Source organism: Ursus americanus, chromosome 31 (genome assembly GCF_024610735.1).
Source record: "Ursus americanus isolate L20-20 chromosome 31, mUrsAme1.1.p, whole genome shotgun sequence".
Lineage (NCBI taxonomy): Eukaryota > Metazoa > Chordata > Mammalia > Carnivora > Ursidae > Ursus > Ursus americanus.
In genome coordinates this window covers 13,950,615-13,978,180 of record NC_142157.1, presented here as the reverse complement: position 1 = coordinate 13,978,180, position 27,566 = coordinate 13,950,615, and the positions used below count along the sequence as shown (strand labels likewise).

General features: G+C 38.3%; 2 protein-coding genes across 3 annotated transcripts in view; one reads left to right on the top strand and one right to left on the bottom strand.

Moving 5' to 3' along the window:
- Nucleotides 1-18,605, bottom strand: part of LOC123778138 (ATP-dependent zinc metalloprotease YME1L1) — a 51,355-nt gene extending 32,750 nt beyond the window's left edge. The window contains exons 1-4 of the mRNA XM_045775349.2: nt 17,751-18,605; nt 8,888-9,019; nt 4,870-5,032; nt 2,794-2,892 (exon numbers count right to left, since the gene is read on the bottom strand). Of these exons, the coding sequence (XP_045631305.2) occupies nt 2,794-2,892; nt 4,870-5,032; nt 8,888-9,019; nt 17,751-17,783 (427 nt within the window). The 5' untranslated portion in view covers nt 17,784-18,605. The remainder of the gene's footprint in view (nt 1-2,793; nt 2,893-4,869; nt 5,033-8,887; nt 9,020-17,750) is intronic.
- Nucleotides 18,606-18,856: 251 nt separating this feature from the next.
- Nucleotides 18,857-27,566, top strand: part of MASTL (microtubule associated serine/threonine kinase like) — a 33,688-nt gene continuing 24,978 nt past the window's right edge. The window contains exons 1-2 of one of the 2 annotated variants that reach the window (XM_045775377.2): nt 18,857-19,103; nt 21,782-21,919. In XM_045775377.2, the coding sequence (XP_045631333.2) occupies nt 18,918-19,103; nt 21,782-21,919 (324 nt within the window). In that variant the 5' untranslated portion in view covers nt 18,857-18,917. The remainder of the gene's footprint in view (nt 19,104-21,781; nt 21,920-27,566) is intronic. The other variant, XM_045775376.2, reaches the window with a different exon arrangement.

The following is a 27,566-nucleotide window of genomic DNA, read 5'->3' as shown; positions in this document are numbered from 1 at the left end:
ATAAATAAAATCTTAAAAAAAAAAAAAAAAAAAAAGAAAGCCAAGTGCCCCATTTTACGCCCAAGCTTAAAATCAACTTCTTGGTTTCCAGAGCAAGTGTTTAGGGTTTTGAACGCGGTTGCAGTGAATTAATAAATTTGGGCGTAAATTAAAACTGTATAGTACTGAGTCCTTTCAAAGAGGATTATGGCATTCTCTCATTTTATTTTACTCAGCCCTTTTATTTCCTTCAGTTAAATTTTACAGGCAAATATATACACATATACACACACATGTGTATATACATTATGTTGAATATTTTTGTCAGGATAAAAGATTAAATGGGTTTGGAAGAAACTATAAATAAAACCTATTGCTAGAATATAAGAAAGATACTGATTTTTACGCATGTATCTTTTATGATATGAGAGAAGCCTTTCAGTTGATTTTCTTAAGTTTTCTGGTAAACAAACATGTTACCTGGTAAGCAAAAACAATCATAATTTTGACCCTTCCTTAAACTTCTATAACTCCTCTTTAATCACATTGCTTAAAACTTCCAAATTACTCAACAAAAACAGGCTACTACGTATCTTGTTTCCTATATTAAGATCCTAATAGATTTCCTTTATAAATTTTAAAACTTCCTATTCTAGTTTTCTACAACTTTGTAGGAAATTAAAATCTTTCACATGCCTTTTTCATACACTGAAATATTGTTCTTTTCTAATCTAGTAACGTAAATTAACATACTTCCTAATATTAAATCACTCTTGTATTCCTTAATCATATTTTTAAGCACATTTCTGTATTTGCTTTTTCAGGTTTTATTGAGGATTTCTGTATTTAAATTATTAGGTGAAATTGCGAATATATTCCTTTTTATCCTAACATTTTAGTAACAGTAATCTCGTGGAATAAACAGGAAAGCCTATTCTACCTTTTTCTTTACTTTGGTCCTGGAAAACAGAACACAAACCATAAAACCATCTGAACCTAAGTGCCTCTGGGGCAATGGGATTATATTTGAAAAATATTATCTTTCAAATTTTATAGTTATTATTTATCTCTTTTCTTGAGTCAATGTTGTTAATTTATAACCTGGATAATTATTTCAACACATTTTTATTTATACACACTCTTAAAAGTTTTAAATCTTCTTTATCTGTGGCTGTTACCACTTTTTACTTTTAACAGTTTCTCAATGTTTTTAATCAGACTGCTCTATTTTCTTGTTTTCTCAAATTAAATCTGTTCTTCATTTAATTAAGTAAAACTCTTTCTTGGTATTGTATTCATTTGATGTTTTAAACATATTAATTTCTCACATTCATTTAAAGAATTCTCAAAATGAATGTTGAATCAATTTATTTTCCATCTTTCTTATTTCCTAATAAGTTATACAATGCCCTCAGCATCAGCTGGCCCTCAACATAAAGATTTTGATGTTGATTTTCACTGTGGTTCATTACTAATTGTCTGTAATTTCAGTTTCTCTTTCCCTCAGTCATAAGACATTTAGAAAAGTATCTTTAAATTTCCATAGTTAGGAATTTTTTAAGTTATTCTTTCTGTTATTTGATTTCAAATTATATGATCAGAGAACCTGACCCCTAGGTTATAACTTTCCAAAAATTAAGATATTCTTTATACTCTAAGACATGCTCAATTTTTATAAGTCTTCCATGAATATTTAAAAATATATCATCCTTCTTAAAGAATTCTTCTGTCTTCTGCATTAACCATATCTTCAGAGCATTACTGGTCTCTGTGCCCTACTTGGCACCTCTCTTTCCTGCTACAAGTTTTCCTCAACATGTGGAGATTCTTGCTGATCCAGTTGTAATTGTAAAGAGAATACAGTAATCCGTACTGATTGTAGATAGGTTTCCTCTAAACTACCAAAGTGGTAACTGCATTTATACTACAAAACATGGACTTATTAATGAGTGAGCAGGGTACATTTAGTGTACGACTCGAATCCATTATTTCTCTCCTTGGCCTCAATGCTCACACACAATCTTCAGAGACAGACTTCTCTACACACACCCTTTATTACCAAGGTGTCTTTTGCCAATTGTAGCGTAAAAGTTCCAAGCCCTATCTGTTCTGGGGCTGGCCCACTTTTAACAACCTTTCAGTTCAACTGTTCATGAATCATCCCACAGCCCAGTATTATTGACTTGGAAATGGGTTTTTTTCCTAACTTCTACTGGAAATAACAGCACACACTTCTTTCGTTTCACTCTGAGTTCCACGAAGGTAGGTAACATGTCTTTTTCATTTATAATTATCACTGTTACCTAACAGCTATCACTAGTGTCTTGTATTAAATAAATATAAAAGCATGCATAGTTGGTTTTGCTATCAATGTGATGTCATGTATTTCTTACCTTACGGAAAGTCCTCAAATTTCTGGTCCACTGATGAAACCCCTCTGCTGCTGCCCTGACTTTTTCTGCATTTTAAATTTTTTTCTGTCATTGCAATTGATTGGAACAATTTTGAAAATGAAATTTCAGAAATATGGGGAAGTGAACAAACATGCTTAATTATGTTGAAGGTACAGATAAGCTCCCTAATGTTTGATTTACTGTGGCATGTAGCACTTATCACTCACATTCAAAATTCAGCTATTATATATTTTCCAAATTAAAAATCACAGACATACCCAAACTGACTCCAAATACTCTATCAGTTCTACCATGAGCTACAAATGACTATTTATAAATATTAATATGATTAAGAAAGATAAATCTGAATCTGTTAAATAAATCTATTATTTTTTTCAAAATAAATACAGTTGTTTCATACCTGGCCAGCACTGAAGATCTGAACAAATACTTTTAAGAGTTCTTGAATGTTGTCTGTACAAGCAAGAGGAACGTAAAGTACTAAACATATCTAAGTAACCTGGAGGAAAATTGAAAAAAGTAAATTTTCTACTTACCAAGCTAAAAAAGTCACAAAATATAATAATTTTACCAACTATTAAAAAAACTGAAAGTATGAGTTTAGCCTTTTATTTGTTCATATGGCTCTGCTTTTAGGAGTTTTTAAAAACACTGCTAATCACAGTTCTTCATCACTTTACTATCAGTTACCCATCAGATTATCTTTTTTATCTGATATATGACTATAGCTGCCAATGAAATTAAATTCAAACCAAAAGGTAAAAGATACATATGTTTACCTAACGTTACTTTTAGTCAAGAGCACAAAGAGATAAAGAATTGATACTTCCTAGGGACAATTTCAAAAACTCTAATAAAATGTGATTTAACACTGTAAACCAGAAGCACAGTTCTTTCCCTCTCAAAGCTTCTGGTCACTGGGTTTGAAGACAGTTCCTTCCGTAGCTGGAAGCCATCAACTTTGGTGATCCTTTGAATTCCCATTGTTGACTAATGGGCCCCATCCTACTTTACCTCCATGATCCTAGAAAAAGTAAAGAGGAGCAACAGAAACTGGTTCTAATCATCCCAATATCCCAGTCAGAATTCAGGGATTTTCCTAAGAATCAACAAACCCCTTTCTAATACTTCTACCTGCCTAAGCCAAGAAAAGAGCTCATAAGGAACCTTAAAAAGAAATGTAAATATGCAGACAAGAAGAGCAATAGTAATACTACTACTACTATACAACAAGGACAGTAACAAAAATTTTACTCTACTGAACACTTACTATGAGCCAAGTAGCATAGTATAGGCTAATAAACTATTTATATTATTTCATTTGATCCTGCAAAGTGAAAGAAGGAGTATTTCCTCATGCTTCATATGAGAAAACAGCAGTTTAGAGGAATAAAGTAAATGCCACAGCCACTCAGCGGCAGGACTGAGTTTGATCCTAGTCTACTTCTCACCCTTAACCACTCAGCCTCAGGACTTCTCTCAGGAAGGAGGTAGCACAGCATTAAGAAACAATAGAAGCAGATTTTTAGTCTAAGCCCCCAAGCTCAAAAACTTCATTTTTCTCACCGTTGAATTCTTTACTTATCCTACAACCCATACATGAAATAAAGGCAATAGAATGATTAGTAAATGAATTAAGTTTGCACAAAGTACAGCTTTAAATCAAACCTTTATTACAAAACTATTTAAACTTGCACTTTTGCTCCTGGGCTGTTATAGCTTGTACTGATTTTTAAACATCAATAAAAAAACAAGTATTTTGGTAAGTTCTAACATTCATTGTTTAAGTATCATCCAAAAAGAAACTCATGAAGCTGAAACCCCTTCTATAAACTACCCACTTATTATAACACCAGATTGTTACAAGACTTAAATAAGAAAATATACATTCTTTAAAAAAAAAAAAGGACTATTTCTTCAATATATTCTCAGAACTAGTATGGTTCTTGGAATCCAATAAATGTTTGTCACCTAAAATTAAAACAATACTCCGCTATTTCACAATCTATGTAGTATGCTATAGTAGATCCTAGGACAAATAAAGAACCCTAGTGGAAAAACCAGTAATTCAGGAAGATTACATTTCATTTGGTAAAGTCTTAAACACAGTCTAGACTGTTTAGTTAAACGTATTGTACCAATATTAATTTCTTAGTTTTGACAAATGCACCATGGTTAAGCAGGCAGTTACCATTAGAGGAAACCAGGTGAAGGATAAATAGGAACTCAGTACTATCTCTGCAACTTTTCTGTAAATCTAAAATTATTCCAATATAAAAAGTTATCAAGGAAAGGAAAGGAAAGGGGAAAGGAAAGAGGAAAGAAAAAAGGAAAAGGAAAAAGGAAAGGAAGGAAGGAATGGAACGGAACTCAGGAAAGAACCTGATACACAGTAAATGTTAATAAATGCTATCTGTTAAATTATTAGTAACTACAACAGCTTACTTAAATTGGAACAAATAATATACCAACTTACCATATTTATTTTCAAAGAAGGACTGTGCAGAGACATGAGATGTATGCCAATGGGAAGAAACGCTCTTGCCTTTACAAAATCCAGGAAGCAGACTGTCTACCAGTTGATCAATCTGTCCAATTTTTAATTCGGATAATCCAAGGTCTCTTAAATTAAGTACAGGCTGTAAAAGATTGAGTCAACCAAGTCAGCATTATTATCAAGATATTTAACTTAAAAGAGTCCTTATTAGTTGAAAAATTATGGATTTTAAAAATCTAACAAAGGTATTGATTCCTCCTTTCTTTCTAATATTTAAAAACTAAATTGGTGGGGTGCCTGGGTGGCTCAGTCATTAAGCGTCTGCCTTCAGCTCAGGTCATGATCCCAGCATCCTGGGATCTAGACTGGCATCGGGCTCCCTGCTCAGCTGAGAGGAAGTTCTGGATGGACATTCTAGTTATCAATTTATTGTCTCCTAGCTCCTCTTCATCCTTTTGGTTGGCTCCATAAACATTGATCTGGGCTCTTTAAATATTTTTTTCTTTGCCAGCTGGGACAATGTTAAGCTTTGTCAGTAAAGAGCACTGGAGACACTGTAAGAGGAAAGTGTTTTTGTTCCTGGTTCTGGTGTGCTCATTCAGCAGGCTCCTATCTGTAGCACCCATGGTTTCTCTAGCATCTGGCTGCCACTTGCGTAGCTTCTTGAAAACTTGGCTCCTATAGTAAACAGTAGCTAGCAGTAGCAGCTTTTCCAGGAAGAGACATTCCCATGAACAGCTTTCCCTGCTACCCTGGATGGCAGATTTCCATCAAGTGCAGCTAGCATGACACCAGTGACTTCTCAGCCATTCAGTGAGCCAAGGCCATACCCTCTTCCAATAAGGTCAGGACCTCAGCTCGCAGGTGAAGAATTCTTCCTGCCAGGCTCCATCTCAGTCCTAACAGTATTAGCTACCCTTAAATGTACCAGTACTGTGTATTTTAGAGTTTATTTATTACTAGCCAATCCCTAGTTATTCCAATCCCCTAAAAAAATAGGGTTTTAAAAATATTAAAACAAAAAAATTACCTAATTTTTAGCATTAAACTTTCACTGTTCAAATAACTATAAGGTTTCTCTCTTCTGGTTGGAGCCAGACTGATAAAGAGGAGCTAAATCCACTATAAGTTCAAATACACTGGAATGAGGGAATAGCCAAGTTTGGACTCTTAACTTAAGGTCCCTGAAATTCTCTCCAGCGGGGTATTTTAACAAGGCACTAAATAAATGACTTCAAAGATTTAAAGTGAATTTAGGGTTGGAAATAGATATCTGGGAGTTATCAGCATACACACACACACACACACATTAGGTAAAGATATGAAAATGGGTAACATGACCTGGGAGAAAGTGCGTAACAAAAATTGTATCAAGGATAAATGCACAGCACACCAAATATTTAAGGGCTGGCAACAAAAAACAAGCCAGCAAAACAGAAAGAGAAAAAAAATCATCAATGTGTAACATCACTCAATTCAAGGGAGTATTTTGAAAATAGTAAATGTTCAGCAAGACCAGATGCTGAGGAAAAGTTGAAAGAGATGTGGCTTTTTAAAAAGGCCTATATTTAGGGGCGCCTGGGTAGCGCAGTGGTTAAGCGTCTGCCTTTGGCTCAGGGCGTGATCCTGGCGTTCTGGGATCGAGCCCCACCCCACGTCAGGCTCCTCTGCTGGGAGCCTGCTTCTTCCTCTCTCACTCCCCTGCTGTGTTCCCTCTCTCGCTGGCTGTCTCTCTGTCACATAAATAAATAAAATTTTAAAAAATAAAATAAAATAAATAAAAAGGCCTATATTTAGCACGAAGGAAATCAATGACTTTAGTAAAATAAATCTGTAAAATGGTACAGAGTAAGAACCAAACTATGATGAGATGTAGTGTGAAAAAAAAGTTTAGCAAGTACAGTTACGAGTTAGACTACTATTTCAAGAAGTCTGAAAACAAAAGGAAAATAAGCTTTTGAAGAAAGCTGAAGGAAGGTTAAATTTGCATTGTAGAGTGATGTTTGGATGAGCAAGACTTGATAAAAGCAAAGCCACCGCATAGGAAAGGAGGTGAGAGCAGAGATGAGGTAGGATGCTTAAGGAGAAAGAAAAAATTCTGTAAAGCAATAAAGAACACTCACTAAAAACAAACAGGACTAATGAGGGTGTATCAAAAGTTAAGAACATCGATTCTGTATCTGAGACCATTATTCATAAGCTCAATATTGGCTTCTAGAGTTTTGCTACTTTTCAAGCCCCTGACCTAGCAATTTCACTTAACGAAATAGTCTTTAGCAACACAGACAGTAAAAGTGATGTTGTTTATAGCAAGAAAAAATTAGGAACAATATCCAACAATGGGATACCATACAATGAACACTTTTAAGTCATTAAAAATATAGAAAATGGTGGCGCCTGGGCAGTCCAGTCAGTTAAGCGTCTGCCTTTGGCTCAGGCCATGATCCAGGGTCCTGGGATCAAGCCCTGCATCGGGCTCCCTGCTCAGTGGGGAGGCTGCCTCTCCCTCTCCCTCTCCCCCTGCTTGTGCACACACAGGCTCTCTCTCTCTCTCTCATAAATAAATAAAATTTGTAATACACACACACACACACATATATAAATAAAATACATGGCATAACAAGTCCATAAAGACTATTAAATGAACAAAGCAGAATCTAAATCAGCATACACAGAATGATCCAATTATAAAATTAAAAAGTACAGGAGCTCCAGGGTGGCTCAGTTGGTTAAGCATATAACTCATGATCTTGCCTCGGGTCTCAATCTCATGGTCGTTGAGTTCAAGCCCCACACTGGGCTCCACGTGGAGCCTACTTAAAAAAAAAAGTATAAGAGAAAAAGAGAATTGACATATAAATACAAAATGTTAACAGCATTATCTCTGAGGAACAGGATCACAGGAGAATTTTATTTCTTCCACCTATATTTTCCAAAATTTCTAAAATGAACTCAATATTGTTATACGTAGCAATTTTGACACATGTATTTTCATCAGGCAGGCTCTCTTGGACTATAACTTGGGAGAGGGTTATCACCACAGTAGAAAGAATGGATTGCCTATAGAAAGAAGCAACAGAAATTGGGTAAATGTTATAAAAAGAAAGCCTGAAGATGCTGAAGACAAACTTTTCATCTAATTAAAATTTTATCCCAAGACTGGCTCCAACCCTCCCAAGAAGTGAACACTTTTTCAACTCCTCCTCTACTGTTCTTTGCCATAGCCCGATATCAGGACTAAGTAAGTTACTTACGGAGTAAAGAGGTTTTAGGAAATTTAACTACAAATTATAATGTTTTCTATGAAACATGTATTCTGAGCTACATGCAGCTATCTTACTAATAAACCTTGTAAACACAAAGGTCCCTAGGCTGCAAATTCCCTGTATCCTAGGAAACACTGATTTTATAATCCTCTGAACACTGAAAGTAGTTTCCTAGCGTATATATTTCACTTTCAGGTACCTATATTCTAACTATTCGGTTACACTGAACACTCCTATAAGGCAGTAGATGGTAATTTCTTACTATTCTACCTTCCTTGAGACTTGGGAGACAACTATGGTCAGTTAATTGTGGGTTCACTGCTACTGCTGGAGCAATACAAAATATCTAAATGGTATCACACAACTAGTAATCTAGGAAGTGATTACCAAATACACTTCCACATGACATTTTTTTAAGTAGGCTCCATGCCCAACATGGGGCTCAAACTCACAACCCTGAGGATTAAGAGTCACCTGCTCTACCAACTGAGCCTGCCAGGCACCACCGCCACGTGAAATTTTTAATAAATGTTAAAGAATAAGACAAAATAACTTTTCTATATGTACAATAAAGCCAGAATTAAGACATCTTTAATCATAAAGGAGATAAGCTGAAGACAGAAATCACCTTGTTACAAGTGCCTAACAATAGAAAGATATTTCAGACATGTTCACAACATACTAAGTCAAAAACGCTGTTTCTCACACAATCAGGGTAAAAACTATTTTACCTCATTGCCAGCAGCCTCATGCTCAGGAACTACATCTCCATGGTGGTTTTGAGAAGCTGACGCACCGACAGAAAAAGATGTGTTTTTTGGTGAATGGAAGGCATTGATGAGGTGACTCAGAGGAACTGTAACCTTTTAAAAGAAGATAAAAGTTGAAATTAAGTAGTGTGATTTTTAAAATTAAAACAAAAAAATCTTTTTATTGTCAGGATCTGGGATTTGTAAAAAGTTAAACACACTGTATATCAGAACTATATATTACAAAAATGTAAATACTCAGATTTATTGCTGGTAGGAAAAAACAGGTAAATTCTTCCAGGACAATATCTGGCTATATGAATCAAAAGTATTAAAAATATGTATTTTATTCCCCATCAATCTAATTTCTAGTAGTTTATTCTAAGAAAACAATCTGAAAAGTGCTTGTATATGCATAGATAACAATTTTCATCAAAATATTTAAAAAGCAGTGGAAAAGTAGAAGTGTCCATCATTAAGGGAACGGGCTAAATAAATGATACCACCCAAAATGAAGTATTTCAGACATTAAAAAAAAAGTAAGCATATATCCAGAATTTTATTCTTCTCAACTTCCTCACTACACCATCCTATTCTCATCCTATCCTAAGTCACCATCACCTATACGTAGATTTTTGCAATAGCCCTCCTAACTACTCTCCCTGATCCTGCTCTATTAAAAACAAAGTCAGATCTCATCACTCCTCTGCTCAAAACCCTCCAATGGCTTCTATTCTCACTCACAATAAAAGCAGAAGTCCCAAGCACTGTAACACAGAAAGCCCTCGCCAAATTTATCCACCACTATGTTCTCATTCATCCTCTCTGCTCAAGCCAGACTGGCCTCCTTGCTGTTCCTGGAAAACACCTAGCAAGCCCTCACCTCAAGAACTTTGCATTGTTTTATTCCCTTTTGTCTAGCTTGCTCTCCGACTTCCTTCAGTTCTTAACTAAAATGTTATCTTTTCTTGAGTCTTTTCCCTAGCCAACCTATCTAAAATTTCAACAACCCTCCCCTAAAAAATATTCCTTATCCCTTTTCACTGCTCCATTTTCTCTTCTTGACACTTTCAGTATCTAACACACTTTATACATAACCTACTTATTTTATCTGTAAATTGTTTATTTCTCTTGTTTCTCTCTCTCAACCAATTCTGACACCAGCTATTTGTCCAACAATCCAATTCTGAAACTAATGACCCAGTGTTAGTGCAGAACTCACAGGTTAAAGGCTCAGTCCCAGTCTGTTCCCATTTCAGATACCAGTCACAAGTCCTAAGCCATTCATACTTCTGATCTACCAGCTATAAATCAGGGTTTCCCTCATCCTCCTACCCAGCTTTGATAATTTGCTAGAACAGCTTATAGAACTAAGGAATATACTTTACATTTACTGGTCCATTAGGAAGGAAGGAAGGAAGGAAGGAAGGAAGGAAGGAAGGAAGGAAGGAAGGAAGGAAGGAAGGAAGGAAGAGGGGGAGGGAGGGAGGAAAGAAGGAAGGAAAGGAGGGAGGGGAGAGAAGAAGAAGAAGAAGGGAAGGAGGGAGGGAGGGAAGGAAGGAGGAAGGAAGGAAGGAAAAGAAAGGAAGGAAGGGGAGGGGAGGGGAGAGGAGGGGAGGGGAGAAGAGAGGAGGGGAGGGGAGGGGAGGGGAGGGGAGGGGAGGGGAGGGGAGGGGAGTGAAGAGGAGGGGAGAGGAGGAGAAGGGAAGAGAAAGGAAAGCCAGATGAACAGGTACAGCAAGAAGGGTCTAAAAGCACAAGATGTGGAGTGTACCACCCTTCTGCACAGTGCATCTTTGCCCTGAATCTCACTATTGAAGATCTTCTACAGAGATCAATCCCCAGGCCAGCCCTCCCCTCCCAAAAGCCAGGGGGTTAGCGCTGAGACTTCCCACCACTTTATCACGAGGTCTTTCAGATGACCAGCCCAGCCCTGAGGCTGTCGAAAGGGTGTCCTAAGTCACCTCATAAGCATAAATCCAGGTGTGATCCAAAGGGGTGCCTTAAGAATAAGACACTCCTAACACATAGGAAATGCCAAGGGTTTTAGGAGTTTCATGCCAAGAAATGGGAACAAAGACCAAATATTTACTTTTTATTACATACCAGTCTCCCACTAAAATGTAAGCTCAATGTAACAAGGGATTTTTTTTCTCTATTTTATTTTATTTATGTAATTACTCAGTGTAAAATTGTTAACAAAAAGAGTTAGGTGTCGCTGGAAAAAGACAGACATAGCTTTCTTGACATAAGGCCCCCTAGCCATCTTGTGAAGGGTATAAGGACAGCTACTATCAGGCCAGGACTCTAATCATATCAGGGACAATAAATCAGTGGTAAAACTCCCAGAGTTCAAAAGTGAAGATTGACCTTCTTATCTCTGCAGGATCTAAATCCCTTTAAACATTCAGATATTGAACCAACTGGAACCAGAAAACTGATGGTACCATCCCTTGCTGGCCCTTGTGACTCTGACCTGGATTCAGTCACTTTAAGATAACTTTTGCCCCAATTCCATGATGTATTCCCCATTGCACAAGCCTCATCATGAATATGTATGAGCGCTTAGCATAAAACTTTCCCAATTTTGTTATTCAGGAAAACACCACTTTGGGAAAGATGCCTGGTGTTCTCCTTTACTTGCTGCAAGTAAGACCTTTCCTTTTCCCATTCTTTGGCTTGGCTGTCTTTTGGTTTGTCACCAAGAGACAAACCCAGTTTTCAGTAACAAAATGTTTTTACACAATACTCACAAACTTACATACTTTAGATTTTATTTTTCTCTATCTTATTCATACTGTATCCCACTGCAACAGTAATGCACACACAGTAGATACCAAATAAATATTTGAGTAAATGAATAAATTAAATGGATTCTTACCATACAAGCAAACCTCATTTCATTGTGCTTCACTTTACTGCACTTCACAAATACTGCATTGTTTATAAATTGAAGGTTTGTGGTAACACTGTATCAAGCAAGTCTTTTGGCACCATTCTTGCAATAGCAATTGCTCACTTTATGTCTCTTTGTCACATTTTGGTAATTCTCACAATATTTCAAACTTTTTCAATATTATTATATCTGTTATGGTTACCTATGATTAGTGATCTTTGACATAAATACTGTAAATGTTTTGGGATGCCATGAACCACACCCATAGAAGGCACTGAGCTCAATAACCTTTGTGTGTGTTCTGACTGCTCCACCAACGGGCCCTTCCCATCCCTCTCCCTCTCCTTGGGCTTCCCCATTCCCTGAGACACAATATCGAAATCAGGGCAATTAATAACCCTACAATGGCATCTAAGTGTTCAAGTGAAAGGAAGAGTCACACATCTCTCACTTTCAATCAAAATCCAGACATAATTAAGCCTGATAAGGAAAGCATGTCAAAAGCCAAAATAGCCTAAAAGCTAGGCCTCTTGTACTTTGCCAAGTTGTAAATGCAAAAAAAAAAAGTTCTTGAAAGAAATTAAAAGTGCTATTCTGGTGAACACACAAATGACAAAAATGCAAAGGGGTCTTCTTGCTGAAAGTTTTAGTGGTCTCGATAGAAGATCAAACCAACCACAACATTCCCTTAAGCCAAAGCCTAATTCAGAGCAAGGCCCTAACTGTACTGAATTCTATGAAGGCTGAGAGAGGTGAAGCAGCTGCAAAAGAAAAGACTGAAGATAACAGAGGTTGGTCTCTGTAATACAAAAGAGCCAAGTGAAGCAGCAAATACTGATACAGAAGCTGCAGCAAATTATCCAGAAGATCTAGATGACACAGATAACTAATGAATAATTACACTAAACAGATTTCAATGTACAAGAAACAGTCTTCTATTCTAAGATGCCATCTAGAACTTTCATAACTAGAGAGGAGAAGTCAATGCCTGGCTTCAAAGCTTTGAAGGACAGGCTGACTCTCTTGTTAGGGACTAATATAGCTGACTTTAAGTTGAAGCCAATTTGAAGCTTATTTACTATTCTGAAAATCCTAGGCCCTTAAGAATAATGTTAAATCTATGCTGCCTCTGCTCTATAAATGGAAAAACAAAGCCTGGTTGACAGGTCATCTCTTTACAATATGATTTACTGAATACTCTAAGCTCCTGTTAAGAGACCTACTGCTCATAAAAAAAATGATTCCTTTCAAAATATTACTGCTCACTGACAATGTACTTGGTTACCCAAGAGCTCTGTTGGATGTGTACAACTAGATTAATGTTGCTTTCACATCTGCTAACACAACATCCATTCTTCAGCCCATGGCTCAGAAGCAATTTTGACTCTCAAGTCTTATTATTTAAGAAATACATTTTGTAAAGGCTACAGCTGCCATAGAGCGTGATTCCTCTTATGGATCGGGGCAAAGTAAACTGAAAACATTCTGGAAGGATTCACCATTTCAGATGGCATTAAGAACATCTTCATAAGAAGAGGTCAAAATATCAACATGAACTGGGGTTTGGAAAAAAAAAGATTCCAAACCTCATGGTTGACTTTGATGGGGTTAAGACTTCAGTGGAGGAAGTAACTGTAAACGTGGTGGAAATAGGAAGAGAACTAGAAGTGGACCCTGAAGATGTGAGTGAAGTGCTGCAATCTCACGATCAAACTAACATGGATGAGTTGCTTCTTACGGATGAGCAAAGTGGTTTTTTGTTTTTATTTTAAGATTTTATTTATTTGAGAGAGAGAGTGTGTGTGTGTGTGTGTGTCAGCAAGAAAGAGAGAGAGAGGGCACGCACAAGCCGGGAGCAGAGGGAGAAGAAGACTCCCCGCTGAGCAGGAAGCCCAATTTGGGGCTCCATCCCAGGACGCTTAACCAACTGAGCTACCCATGTGCCCCAATAAAGTGGTTTCTTGAGATGGAATCTACTCCTGGAGAAGATGCAGTGAAGATTGTTGAAATGACAACAATGAATTTAGAATATTACATAAACTTAGTTGATCAAGAAGCAGCAGGGTTTGAGAGGATTCAGTCCAATAATGAAAGAAGTTCTACTGAGGGTCAAATGCTATCAAATAGCATCACATCTTACAGAGAAATCATTCATGAAAGGAACAGTCCATCAATATTGCAAACTTACCGTTGTCTTATTTTAAGAAATCGCCACAGACACGCCCAACCTTCAGCAGCCACTACCCTGATCAGTCATCAGCCATCAATTGTGAGGCAAGACCCTCCACCAGCAAAAAAGATTATGACTTGTTGAAAGCACAGATGATGGGGGAGCCTGGGTGGCTCAGTAGGTTAAGTGTGTAACTCCTGATTTTGGCTCAGGTCATGATCTCAGGGTCGGGAGATGGGAGCCTCGTGTGGGGCTCCGCACTCAGCAGGGATTCTGCTTAAGATTCTCTCCCTCTCCTTCTGCCCCCTCCCCCAGCTCGAGTGTATGTGTGCTAACAAAAAATACATCTTAAAAAAAAAAAAAAGCACAGATGATGGTCAGCATTTTTAAACAATAAAGTATTTTTTAATTAAAGTATAACATTGTTTTTAGACACCTAATAGATCATAGTATAGTGCAAACATAACTTTTACATGCACTGGGAAATCCAAAAACTCATTTGTCTCCTGTTATTGTAATACTTGCTTTACTGTGGTAGTCTTGAACCAAATCCACAATATCTTCAAGGCATGCTTGTCTGCCAGGTTTTGTACTATGTGCTTTACTTATATTATCTCATTTAATCCTTAGTACAGGCATAAACATTATTATTCATATTTAATTGATGAAGACAGCAAGAATTTAGACAAGTTCAGTGGCATGTGCAAAGTCACACTCAGCAAGTTAAGTGTATGAACAAAGATTCTAACCAAGATAATCTGATTCCAGATTCCAGTTAGACTTTTCATCCCATAGTTACTGATACAGAAATAAATTTATGATATGTTGTAAAATTTAAAAATTGTTATATGTAAAACTGTATCTTTTTTTAAAAAGTATGCATATACATACGTACAGAGGTAAAAAGTATGAAGGAATATATTCTAAAATATGATGTCTGCACAATGAGATTATGGAGGATTTTTATTTTCTTATCTGTATTTTTCTTTTCAGCATTTTTGGCAATGAGCATATATTATTTTTAGGGTGAGAAAGAATAAGTTCTTTTAAAACTACAGGCATCAAATTATTTTAAGATACGTGTTTCCCGCCTATTTCTTTGAAAAGCTTTATTTCAATTAGCTATAGCTCTTCTCATTCAAAAAAGGTTTTAAGTTACTAAAAGATGGTTTGATCTCTTCTCAATGAAAAAGTTCACCTTTTATATCTTTCCTAACTTCACAGTTTAAATTCAGGCATATTCAATCGATCAACCAACCGGGAATTACAAATGTTTACCACCTTTCACAGCATAAAATGCGTAAGTATCCTATATGAGCCCAGTTAAGCCTGCCTATAGTACACAAAACACCTTCACCATCTCTACCAACATCATGTACCACTAACTCTCCATCCAGCTGATGATAAATTCTCCTAAAATTGAGTCCTCATGATTTATACTTCTTGAACTTCAATTTTAAAAGGTTTAATACTGTTTTCAACAGGCCAAGTCAGACTTCTTTTTCAAACAACTGGTAGGACTCCTCCAGATGTAAGTTAGGATGCAATAGGAAGTTACTCAAGTAAGAGGGCGAAGAGCTCTCAGCAGAAGGAAGGAAAGGCACAAAAGCAGGGAAGGAGTATGTTTTGGTTTGTACAACCAACAGTTCCAGCCAAGGAGACATGATGTTTCACCTGGGAGCCCCCTGCTAGGTGTCTTCCCTGACAGCCCCTTATATGAGCCAGTATGAACTGGATGGGACCTGAGAACTGCACAGAAGCACCTCTGAGTTGTCCTAAAGTTACATTTAGCTCATTATAATACCAAGATATCCTAGAGGCAGAGTTTTCCACCATTTTTCTTCACATACAATGTAGGCACTAGCGTGCTGACATGCCGGGCATGAGTAACTGTACTGAAGTGCTTATATGAACTCCCTGCCCCATCCCCTAATCACTGAGTAAAAGCTTCCCTATACTAATCCCACAGAGAGACAGTGCTTTGAGAGCTGACTCCTTACTTCTAACAAGTAATAAAGTTCTGTTTTCAACACTTTCCTTGGGTTCTGTTCAATTTGATGAATCTCAAGTGGCAAACCCCTTGACTTTAGTTACACGGATACTGTCATACTGGTAAATAACATTTTCCTGCAACAGGCTGATCAAACCAGAAACACTTCTTTCCATCATCCTTCATATCCAATCCCTCATTAAATTCTACTCTTTGTACAAAACAAAACCTAACTTATCCTCTTCTTTCTATAACCATTGCCTCCACTTTAGTGGTACATTATCCCCCTTCTGGATTACTGCAATAACATCCTTAACTGAAAACACTTCCACTCTTGCCCTTCTACATTCTCCACAGAAGCCAGAGTGATCTACTGAAAATGTAAATCTGATCATGGCATTCTGTGCTTAAAAACATCCAATGGTTCCCAATACACTTAAAATGAAATCTAAAGTCCCTTATTAGGGGGGCCTGGGTGACTCAGTCAGATACTTCCCACTCAGGTCTTGATCCCAGGGTCTTGGGATGGAGCCCTGCTTCAGGATCCCTGCTCAGTGGGGAGTATGCTTCTCCTTCTCCCTCTGTCCGTCCCCCATCAAATAAATAAATAAAATCTTAAAAAAAAAAAAAACCCTTATTATAACTTCCTGTATGATCTGCCTCAAAGCTTCTCCCCAACCTCATTTCTGTCATCACCCCTGTAATCACTACATTCTAGCCACACTGGCATTATTTTTGTTCCTCCAATCAGCTAAGCTCTTCCTTATCTCAGGACTCCAGATATCCTTGCATATACCTGGGATACCTGCCCACTTCCATTCACTCTTCACCTGGCTAAGATTCCACATTAGTTTTGTCCACCTGGCAGGTACATTACTGATGCCCAATAAATAATACTTCATTTCCGATTATCCAGCCAGCACTAGCAAAAAAACAAAACAAAACAAAAAACCAAGAGACTGGGGTCACACAAAGGAACGTAATTATATGCTGAAACTAAAAAGTATTAAAAATTATTTTGAAATCTGAATGTGTTCAAAAACTGTTTATTTGCAAAATTGAGAACTCTAAAAAAAAAATCTATCAAAATATTGCCATCCGAAAAGATTTTTAAATGAACCAAGGACAAAACATTGTCACAAGTGACTACTCCTGAAAGAAGATAATTAAAACCCCGGAACGATTTTTTTCTACCCTATCTTTTGCTTTATGAAAAAATAGGAAAGAGACTAAATAAAAATAGTAACGCAAGCAGTCAATAACTTAAAAATGTTTATTTATTAGTCTTTTCTGGCCGAAAAAAGAAAGAAAGCAAGCAAGCAAGCAAGCATTCGTGGTAATCACATTATTACAACATGTTTGAGTTAAATTCCATTTAAAAAGGAAAGAAAGAACTGGGTATCCGGGTTGTTATACTAAATCTCTGGAGAGGAGGTAAGATGGAAAGAAAACGTTTCTTGCTCCCTTTACATCTAAGGCAAAGGCGTTTCCATCCCCACTCCGCACCCCCCACCCCAGAATGTCCCGCACTGACCAATGCCTAATGGATTCTCTAGTAAAAATTCCAGGCTATGAACTCGATAAACCAAGACTCCATCATATCGATCTCTGCTACATCGTCCGCCTTTTACTCTCAGCGTAGCCGCTGATCCCTTCTCAACCCTACGACTCACTTGGGGTTGACCGCTTCCCTCCTAGGATCCCAAACAAGAAATCGTTTCTACGAAACGCAAACAGCAAACAGCCACGGACAGGAGGGGCGAATAAAAGGACCGGATGCCAGACTCACCTGGGGCTGCACCGTACTCGACAGCGAAAACATCTCTTCCGGGCCCTCAGCGACCTCGCCCGCCTGCCGAAAGTGCCCCTCTGTCCACGGCTCGGAAGGGAGGTGCTGAGCCCTTCTCTCCTTTTCTTTTCCCCTCTCCCCTAGCCCCTACTCTTCTTAGAAACAGAAAATGGCTTCCCCTTCTTACAGCTGCGGCAACGACAGATAATCTGCCCCGGAAGGCAAGGCTCCAACGCAACACTACTTCCGGAGCAGGTGGGCAACACCACCCGGGGGCATACGTCCGCGCTTCCCCCTTTCCGGGACTGACGTATCTACTACAGCAGCTGAGGTCCCCTGGCCCCCAAACTAGTTGATGTTCATGTTGAATAATACAAGTGCGGGATCCCCAAACTCTGGCCGTATTTTTTTCTTAAGGAGGAACGGCATCGACCCTGTTAAATTTTTGCACATCTAACTTATTAAATCTTCCATTACATTCTCCTTTTCCGACTGGGCCTTGAGGTACGATAAACTCATTCGCTACAATTTGGTGCTCTTTATCTTCCCCACCATAAATCGAAAATTCTTCCTGTTGGTCCTAATCCGCTTCAGTCAGGCAAGTTACATCCTGTTTATAAGTCAGCGGACAGGGCCAGCCACGGGCTTCCTACTCATCGTTTCTCCACATTCTCTGATTTCCATTAGCCAGACCGAACTGGCTTACATTTCTTGCGAGGGTGCGAGATCGCGAAAGAGTAAAAAACAAAACAAAAGTGAGATGAAAGCAGGATCCCATCAACCTCAATTTCTCAGGAGAAACCTCAATTCTGCGATTGAGACTCAAGTCTGAGTAGCCCCTTCCTCTTGTAGGCCAAAGACTCTGTGCCTCTCCCATTATTACAAATGAAATAATTGGGCTGCGGTCCGCCTTCGAGGAGTCTGTGGTTGGTTGGAGAATTTCCCAAAATCCCCACCCTCACAGCCATTAGGTACCTACGCGCCTACGAACAGGAAGTGACAGGGGCGGGGCTGTTCTGGGCTCCGCGCGGCGACCGCGGCAACGCGGTGACGTCACTAACGACGCACTGCGTGGGCGGGGTCTTACTTTGAACCCAGTTGGCGGGAGTTGTGGCTCGGAAAGGGGCCTTAGCTGATGCTGCAGGTTTTCTTCCGGGCTGCCTTACGATGGAACCCACTGCGGGGAGTGAGAAGGAGAGTGAAGCAGACACGGTGACAGGGGAGTGCGTGAATAGGATCCCGGTGCCAAGACCTCCCTCCATTGAGGAATTCACCATAGTGAAGCCCATTAGCCGTGGCGCCTTTGGAAAGGTGTATCTCGGGCAGAAAGGCGGCAAGTTGTATGCTGTGAAGGTAAGAAGTCGGGGAGTAAAGAAAGGGAAAGAGTCCGGACCTTCGGCCCTCTTTCCTGCCCCCGAATTGGGCAGGCCCCAGGGCCATAAGTGCCTCTATAGTTCTGTGACATGTCTTCTTACTTGGGGTGACTTGAGCGCCGGCAGGCTGGGTGTCTCGCCTCTGCCCCGCCCTTCTTTTCACACAGCCAATGCTTGGGAGACGCCAAGATTTCTAAATCCTTTTTCCCACCTTGACCTTTACCGGGATTAAGTTGGAAACATTAAATTTGAAACAATTAAAGACTAAACTGAAATATATTAGAACGTGTCATCCCTTTATCCTTGCAGCAGTATATATTATTACAAAAGCACTCAAAGAGCTTTCAATGTATTTGAGGCTCTTTGGCCACTCTTGGTCCTCACCCACTCCCATAGTTTCCTATTACTCTTATTTCAGCACTGAGTGAACATGATAAAGGAAAGAAACCAGCAGTCAGAGTGCTGATGCAGTTTCAACTTCCTGTTGGACATTGCTATGTAAATATCCACCAGATATCTTGAAATTATACTTCCCTAACTTTGAGCAGTCCCCTCCAACTAACTGCTTCAACACTGAATCTTTTGTATTCGCTCTCTCCGTTTAATGAAATAACCTTCATCGCTCTCATTCAGGCTAGAAACTTGAGTCATTTTAACTTTCTTCTACTTCATCTGTATAACCAATGTCTCAACTGGTCCTGTCAATTCCGTCTCATATTCCTTCTTATCCCTTCCATTCCATTCCCAAGACTACCCAGATACAGGACTTCATTTTTTCTTTCTTTTGTTTTTTTCTTCCTCCCTCCCTCCCTTCCTTTTTAAAAGTACAAGTCAATTTTTGGTAAATTAAAGATTGGGTAACTATCACCACAATCCAATTTTAGAACATATCCATCACCCTAAAAAGATCTCCTGCCTGTCTGTAGTACCTCCCTCTTAACACCCCTAGCCTCAGGATACCAGCAATCTACTTTCTATAGGTTTGCCTTTTCTCTACATTGCATGTAAATGGAATCATACAATATATACTTTTGTATTTGGGTTTTGTTTTTTGTGTTTTTTTTACCGGACAGTGTTTTTGAGATTCACCAGACCTTAATTGACATACCTAGTCTATTGGGATAAGCCCCTAACTAGAATCGCTAATTTTTTCATCCACTCCTTAGGCTGTGGCTTGCAAGCTAAAGTCCAAACTCCTTAGAAAAGCAATCATAGGACGCCTAGGTGGCTCAGTCAGTTGAGCCGCTGCCTTCGGCTCAGGTCTTGATCCCAGAGTCCCAGGATGGAGCCCCACATCGGGCTCCCTGCTGGGTGGGGAGTCTGCTTCTCCCTCTTCCCCTCACCCCATTTGTGCTCCCTCTTTCTCAAATAAATAATTAAAATCTTAAAAAAAAAAAAAAAGAAAGAAAAAAAAATCATACTCCAAGTTTTGGCCTTAAACTTCCACTGTAACTTCCACAAATCCTATGTTCTAGCCACCCCAGACAATTGGCTAGTCCCTGAATGCTGTGTATTTTCTTGCCTCTGAGTTTACGTTTATGCTGGTTCCTCCTTAAGAGCCTTTCTCCCACCCTTCTCTGCTCTTCTCCACCTGTGTTATTTATGTATTAAGGCTCATTTTCGATCCTTTTCAGACCTTCCCTGACCTTTCAGACCCACCCATTGAAATTAATTCTTCCTGCTTCATATGTTCCACCAATGATTTTCTTTTCCTTCTACTATACTTCCTAATCAGTCATTATCAGTTGTTGAAATAAAAACACCAATTCGTTTTTTCAATGAATGTTTGTTGAGTATCCCCTTTGTGTGGAGGGTCTAGGATCCATTGGTGAACAAGACAAACATGCCTTCACAGAGCTTCCAATCTAGTGGAATGATAGGTGAAATCATGTTACATACTGGCTTTGTCAATTTCCCTCAGTTTTGTTATGGAAAGCATATAAGACTGGAATTTATAGTGTATTAATGATTTTATTAAATACTCTAATGAGTCTCTGGAAGAAATATGACTTTTAATCATCCTGACAATTGATTTCAATGTTACTGTTCAGTTTAGTGCTCCAATTTTAATACAGATTATATTACAGTTTTGCTTCTATACCAATTACCTTAAACTCGCAAAGAATAATTTGTTATTTTCTATAAGACAGCATTTGAGACTGTTAACTTTCAGTAGTTTTAACTATTATGATTTTTTTTTCTAGGCAAACTTCCTGTATTCTTCCTCCTTCTAATTCAATTCCCATTCATAAACAATCAGAAGTAAAAGAAAATTTATTAGCTGCTAATTATCTGTGCCTAGGTTCCTGATTATCTGGGGGCTTATTAGGAACAGTATTACCTTTGAATTCGTTATAAGAATAGTAGAATGGAATTTTTTTTCTGCTAGTATGTAGGGCACTAGGGAAGCATTTGTTTACTTCTTTCTCCTTCTCAAAAGGTATGTGATACTTTTGCCACTTGAAGCCAAAATAAGCAGTTCTCTTGAAGAAAGTTTAGTTTTGTTTTACCATATTAGCTGTTTTTCTGACAGTTTCCTGAGGGCAATGACAATGACATCTGTTTTCTCTCTCTGGTTGTTTTCACAAAGGCAACTCTGAAACCTGAGAACACTTTGTAATAAAAAAATAAAATGAGTGTATTGTTATGTTGTCATAGGTTGTCAAAAAAGCAGATATGATCAACAAAAATATGGCACATCAGGTACAAGCTGAGAGAGATGCACTAGCACTAAGCAAAAGTCCTTTCATTGTCCATTTGTACTATTCACTACAATCAGCAAACAATGTCTACTTGGTAAGTAAATAATCTTACTTTTTTTTTTTCGTTTAGCAATCACTGAATTCAGTGACTCAAGAATACAATCGAGGTTGGGCGGGGGTGTGTGGCACTTGGCTTTCTCAGCTGGTAGAGCATGCAACTCTTGATCTCAGGGTTGCAAATTCAAGGCCCACATTGGGTGTAGAGATTACTTAAAAATGAATTTTTAAGGGGCGCCTCGGTGGCTCAGTTGGTTAAGCATCTGCCTTCAGCTCAGGTCATGATCCCAGTGCTGGGTTCAAGCCCTGTACTGGGCTCTCTGCTCAGCAGAGAGCCTGCTTCTCCCATTCACTCTGCCTGCTGCTCCCCCTGCTTGTGCTCTCTCTCTCCCTCTTTCTGTCTGTCAAATAAATAAATCAAATCTTTTTTTTAATAAATGAATAAACAATCTTTAAAAAATATATGTTAAAAAAAAAAACCAGGGGCGCCTGGGTGGCACAGCGGTTAAGCGTCTGCCTTCGGCTCAGGGCGTGATCCCAGCGTTCTGGGTTTGAGCCCCACATCGGGCTCCTCCGCTATGAGCCTGCTTCTTCCTCTCCCACTCCCCTGCTTGTGTTCCCTCTCTCGCTGGCTGTCTCTATCTCTGTTGAATAAATAAATAAAATCTTTAAAAAAAAAAAAAAAACAGTCTCTGGGTTTAGAGTACCTGGGTTTGAATTACAAGTTTTGCACTTACTAACTTTATGACTTTGGCCAAGTTCCCGAAACTGTTGTATGGGCCAGGGTTCTCCAGAGAGAAAGAACTGAGAGTGTGTGTGTGTGTGTGTGTGTGTGTGTGTGTGTGTGTGTAGAGGGTGGGAATTTAAGGAATTGCTCTATGTGATTGTCAGGCTTGGCAAGTCTGAAATCTTGCAAAGTAAGCCAGCAGACTGTAGACCCAGGGAAGAATTGATGTTGTAACTCAGGTCCAAAAGCAGTGTAGAAGCGGAATTCTTTCTTGGGGTGGGGTGGGGGTGGGGGGCATGGAGGACAACATCTTGATCTTTTTCTTGTAATACCTTCAACTGACTGGATGGGGCCCACCCAGATTACGGAGGGTCCTCAGCTTTTACTCAAAGTCTACCTAAATATTAATTTCATCTAAAACACAACTTCACAGCAACATTTAGGTTCATGTCTCACCAAATCTCTGAGTACTATGAATTAGCCAAATTGATACATAAAATTAACTATCCCACCTCAGTCTCCTCATCTGCAAAATGGAGATAATAATAGTACTACCTCAGAGGTTGTTATGAAATTTTAATAGGTTAATACAAAGCATGTAGAACAGTATCTGGCACATAGTGCTAAAAATATTTGGTAAGTAAAGGACATAACTAGGAATACTATATAAAGTTTGGTGTATAGTAAGGAAAGATACTGCGGAGTGGTGAGTTTGGGGCATGTGGACTTCGAGAGTTGCTTGCTTTTCATTTCTAATGAAGAATTTGAGGGAGCGGGAATTGGTGAGGACATTTTGACTACAAATTCTAGAGATTCTGATTCCTGAGATGGTCTGTGGATTAAATGTTTGGTGTCTCCAGTAGCTTCTGTTCAGTATGGACAAATGGCTTTCATGAATGAATGGGTCTTAGGATATAGATTTTAGACCCTGAATTTATAGTTTACCAACAAAATGCTCATTCCTCTCATAATTTGATTTGCCTTCAGGAGTGTGATCCCTTTATCCTCAATATGCTAAACCTCTCTTGTAAGTCTATGGAACATAATTGTGCGGCACTTCAGCTTTTTGCTACATCAAAAGCTTGAAACTAAACAGAACATGATATCCAGCTTCAAGCTGTACACCTGAAAATTCAGGATAGATTATAAAAATAGTGTCAACTCTAAAACTCTTTTGGTACCTGATGGTTAAATCCATTTCTAGTCTTCCGGTAAATCTGTGAGTATATTTAGACTGACATTAAATGTGGTTTCAAAGATTTAATGGGAAGGCCAGGAAACTTTGGAGAATGAAAAGTTTTTCTAGGATGGTGGTGAACACCTTTTTTGCAGTAGGACTAATTCAGGATCAATAAAAGTTTTTTACACAATTTAAGTACATGAAATGTGATCATGTTATACTTACTGTTCTACATATTTTTTTCCACTTACTGGTGACCTAATCCTTTCTAATGGCTACACAGAATTACGTGGATTTATTTAGGAATTCTGTGATTGTTATAACAAATGCCCTATTAATGAGTTGGTTTGGGGGTTTTTTGCTATACTAAACAACACTCTGACGAATACCCTACCATGAATTGCAATACTTGGTTGTAATGACCTTCTCTGTGAGAGACAAGACCTGGTAATGCTGTGGGGAAGGATTTTGGAGCAAAGATACAAGTTTGTATTGAGGGAATTCACCCTCAGAACCCCTAAGGACACCCCCTAGGTTCTAAGAAAGCCAGAGACGTGGGTCCACTTTATAGGCTGTTTCACCGTCTGGGAGAGTTGAAAAAAATACAGAGTAGCAGTAAGGTGAAAACCAAATACTATAAGAATAATTGACTTTCCATCTTTTAATCCTGCGGCGAGCCAAATCCGTCCCACTGTTTCTACACAGCCTGTGAGCTGAGAATAGTTTTGGCATTTTTAAAATGTTGAAAAAAGTCAAAGGAAGAATATTTTGTGATATGTGAAAATTACATGAAATTTGAATTTCAGTGACTAATAAATTTTATTGGAACACAACCGCATCCTTTTGTTTACTTATTATCTATGGCTGTTCTTGTGTTAAAAACAGAAGAGTGAGACAGTTGCCACACAGACCATACGGCTTGCAAAGCCTAAAATATTTACTATCTGGCTCTTTACGGAAAAAGAAGGAAACATTGATATACTCCATTCCCAAAGAAGGTGGGGGACTATTTAATCACACACTGTATATGAAACAGTATGTAGTAAAGGCATTGGAGAGCGCCAGGAAGAATTAAAGGATTACAAACAATATCCTATTAGTTTCAGGTGTAAATCATAGTGATTCCATATTTTTATACATTATGAAATGATCCCCACAGTAAGTCTAACTGCCATCTGTCACCAAAGTTACTGCAATGTCATCGACTGTATTTCCTGTGCTGTATTTTTCATCCCTGCAACTTATGTATTTTATAACATTTTTTTTTAGAGGGGGGCAGAGCAGAGGGAGACAGAGAATCTTAAGTAGGCTCCATGCCCAGCACAGAGCCCAACTCGGGACTCGATCTTCCTGAGATCATGACCTGAGCTGAGATTGAGTTGGCTGCTTAACTGACTGAGCCACCCAGGCACCCCCATAACATTTTTATAGAAAGAGAAAAATATTTCATAAGTTCATGCTGAAATTTCCAATTCATTGGGAAATTATAGAATTTTATCCAGCATCTTTGAAAAATATATAACTCATAGGGGCGCCTGGGTAGCTGTCATTAAGTGTCTGCCTTCGGCTCAGGGCGTGATCCCAGGGTCCTGGGATCGAGCCCCACATCGGGCTCCTCTTCCTTTCCCACTCCCCCTGCTTGTGTTCCCTGTCTCGCTGGCTGTCTCTCTCTGTGTCAAATAAATAAATAAAATCTTAAAAGTAAATAAATAAATAAACATCTTCTTTAAAAAAATTGAAGAAAAATATATAACATATAAAAATATTTTGAAAAAATATATTCTTTTACCCTAACCATCTGGGTTCCTAACAGCATTAACATAATTACTCATTTGCTTTAACTTATAACATTATGTATATCTAATATTTTCAAAATAAAAATATCAGTATTGTTTTACTAACACTAAAACAACTAGATTCAATTTAGAATTCTTTTTTTTTTCGCTGTTCTTTTTGTCTTTGGGACATACTATCAAAATTCTGGTTTTGAAGTCACTTGAAATCATTTTCTGCTTAGTTATGAAACTTGAAATAGTGGGGCGCCTGGGTGGCTCAGTCATTAAGCGTCTGCCTTCAACTCAGGTCATGATCCCAGGGTCCTGGGTTTGAGCCCCATCAGTCTTCTTGCTCAGTGGGGAGGGAGTCTGCTTCTCCCTTTCCCTCTGCCCACCCCCACCCCACCCCCACTCATACTCCTGCATGCACTCTCTCTCTCAAATAAATAAAATCTTTCAAAAAAAAAAAGTATTAGAAGAAAACTGATGTGAATATTTTTATAATCATAAATTGGTGTAGGTCTTACTAGGTACAAAATAAAACATATTTTGACACGAAACACCATTTACACAAGTCAAATAACAAGTTTGGAGAAAATATTGTTCAGAAAATACACAAAAGGCTAATTTTACTATTATGTAAACAGATTTTCTACATCGGTAAGAAAGAATTAAATGCCCCAGTAGAAAAATGGGCAAAGAGTAGAAGTGATTCACAGAAGACACATAAAAGACCAAAAATAGGGGCACCTGGCTGTCTCAGTCAGTGGAACATGTGATTCTTGATCTTGGGGTTGTGGGTTTGAGCCCCACATTGGGTGTAGAGATTACTTAATAATAAAATCTTTTTAAAAAATAGTGTAAAGACTCTAAATCTCCCTAAAAGTAAGTAAACATTTAAACAAGTCCATTTTTTCTCAGATTGACAAAGATAAAAAGGATCAATAATTATTGTTGATCCGGATATAAGAAAATAAATATTCTCATGAGCTCAAATACAGTATCTGTTTACTTATTTACCTACTACCGAATTATGAACTCTTTCAGTACAGAGACGCTTTATATTCCCAGTGCTAGCACAGTGTGTAGCATAGATTTTGGGCTTAGTAAATGTTTTAATGATTGATCTCATCAACAAACATTGACTAACCTCTATATACCAGGGGGAAACTACTGACCTAAGAGGAAAGAAAGGACTTGTTTTATGAAGTTCTTACTAGGCAGTATTTTATATCTTAAAACTGTACAAATTTTTAGAATAATGACTAGTGCACATAGAAGGAATAGTAGAGCTTTGAAACCACATAGCCATATTGGATTCCGACAAGAATCATCTGTGGTCACATGATGCTAAGATCAGCTCTTGCAAATTTGTTAGGTTATTTACATATTCTCAAAGTATTTACCCCATTAGTTATTAATTACCAAGGGGGTAAAAAAAGTACTTCTTCATTGGAGAAATCTGGAAGTCACCACCTTAGCTAAGTGATCAAAGTCAACATCCCCTGTAATGGAACATCCTGACAGGTGTCTCATCTGGTGGGAGTGTCTCTAAGAAAGAGTCAACATTACTTATTTAGATTTCATGCCAAAAATGCAAACCTGAATTGAATAGTGAGGAAATAATCGGATGTCAGGAAAGACTGCCCCCCTCAAAAGGCAAAAATCTGTCCCAGATTAAAGGAGAATAAAGAGACATGATAACTAAATCCCGTGGGGGTCCTGGCTTGGGGTGGGCGGGAGTCTTATCAAGGACACTTATTTAGATGCTCAGAGACATTTGAATACGAACTATATCAATTAGATAATAGCATTATATTAGTGTTAAGTTCCTTGAATTTTATTATGCTGTAGTTATGTAAGAATATCCTTGTTAGGAGATACACGACAAAGAATTTTGTGGTGACAGGTCATGACCTCTTCAACTTTATTCTCCAGTTATTTTTTTTCTTAAGATTTTATTTATTTGACAGAGGCAGTGAGAGAGGGAACACAAGCAGGG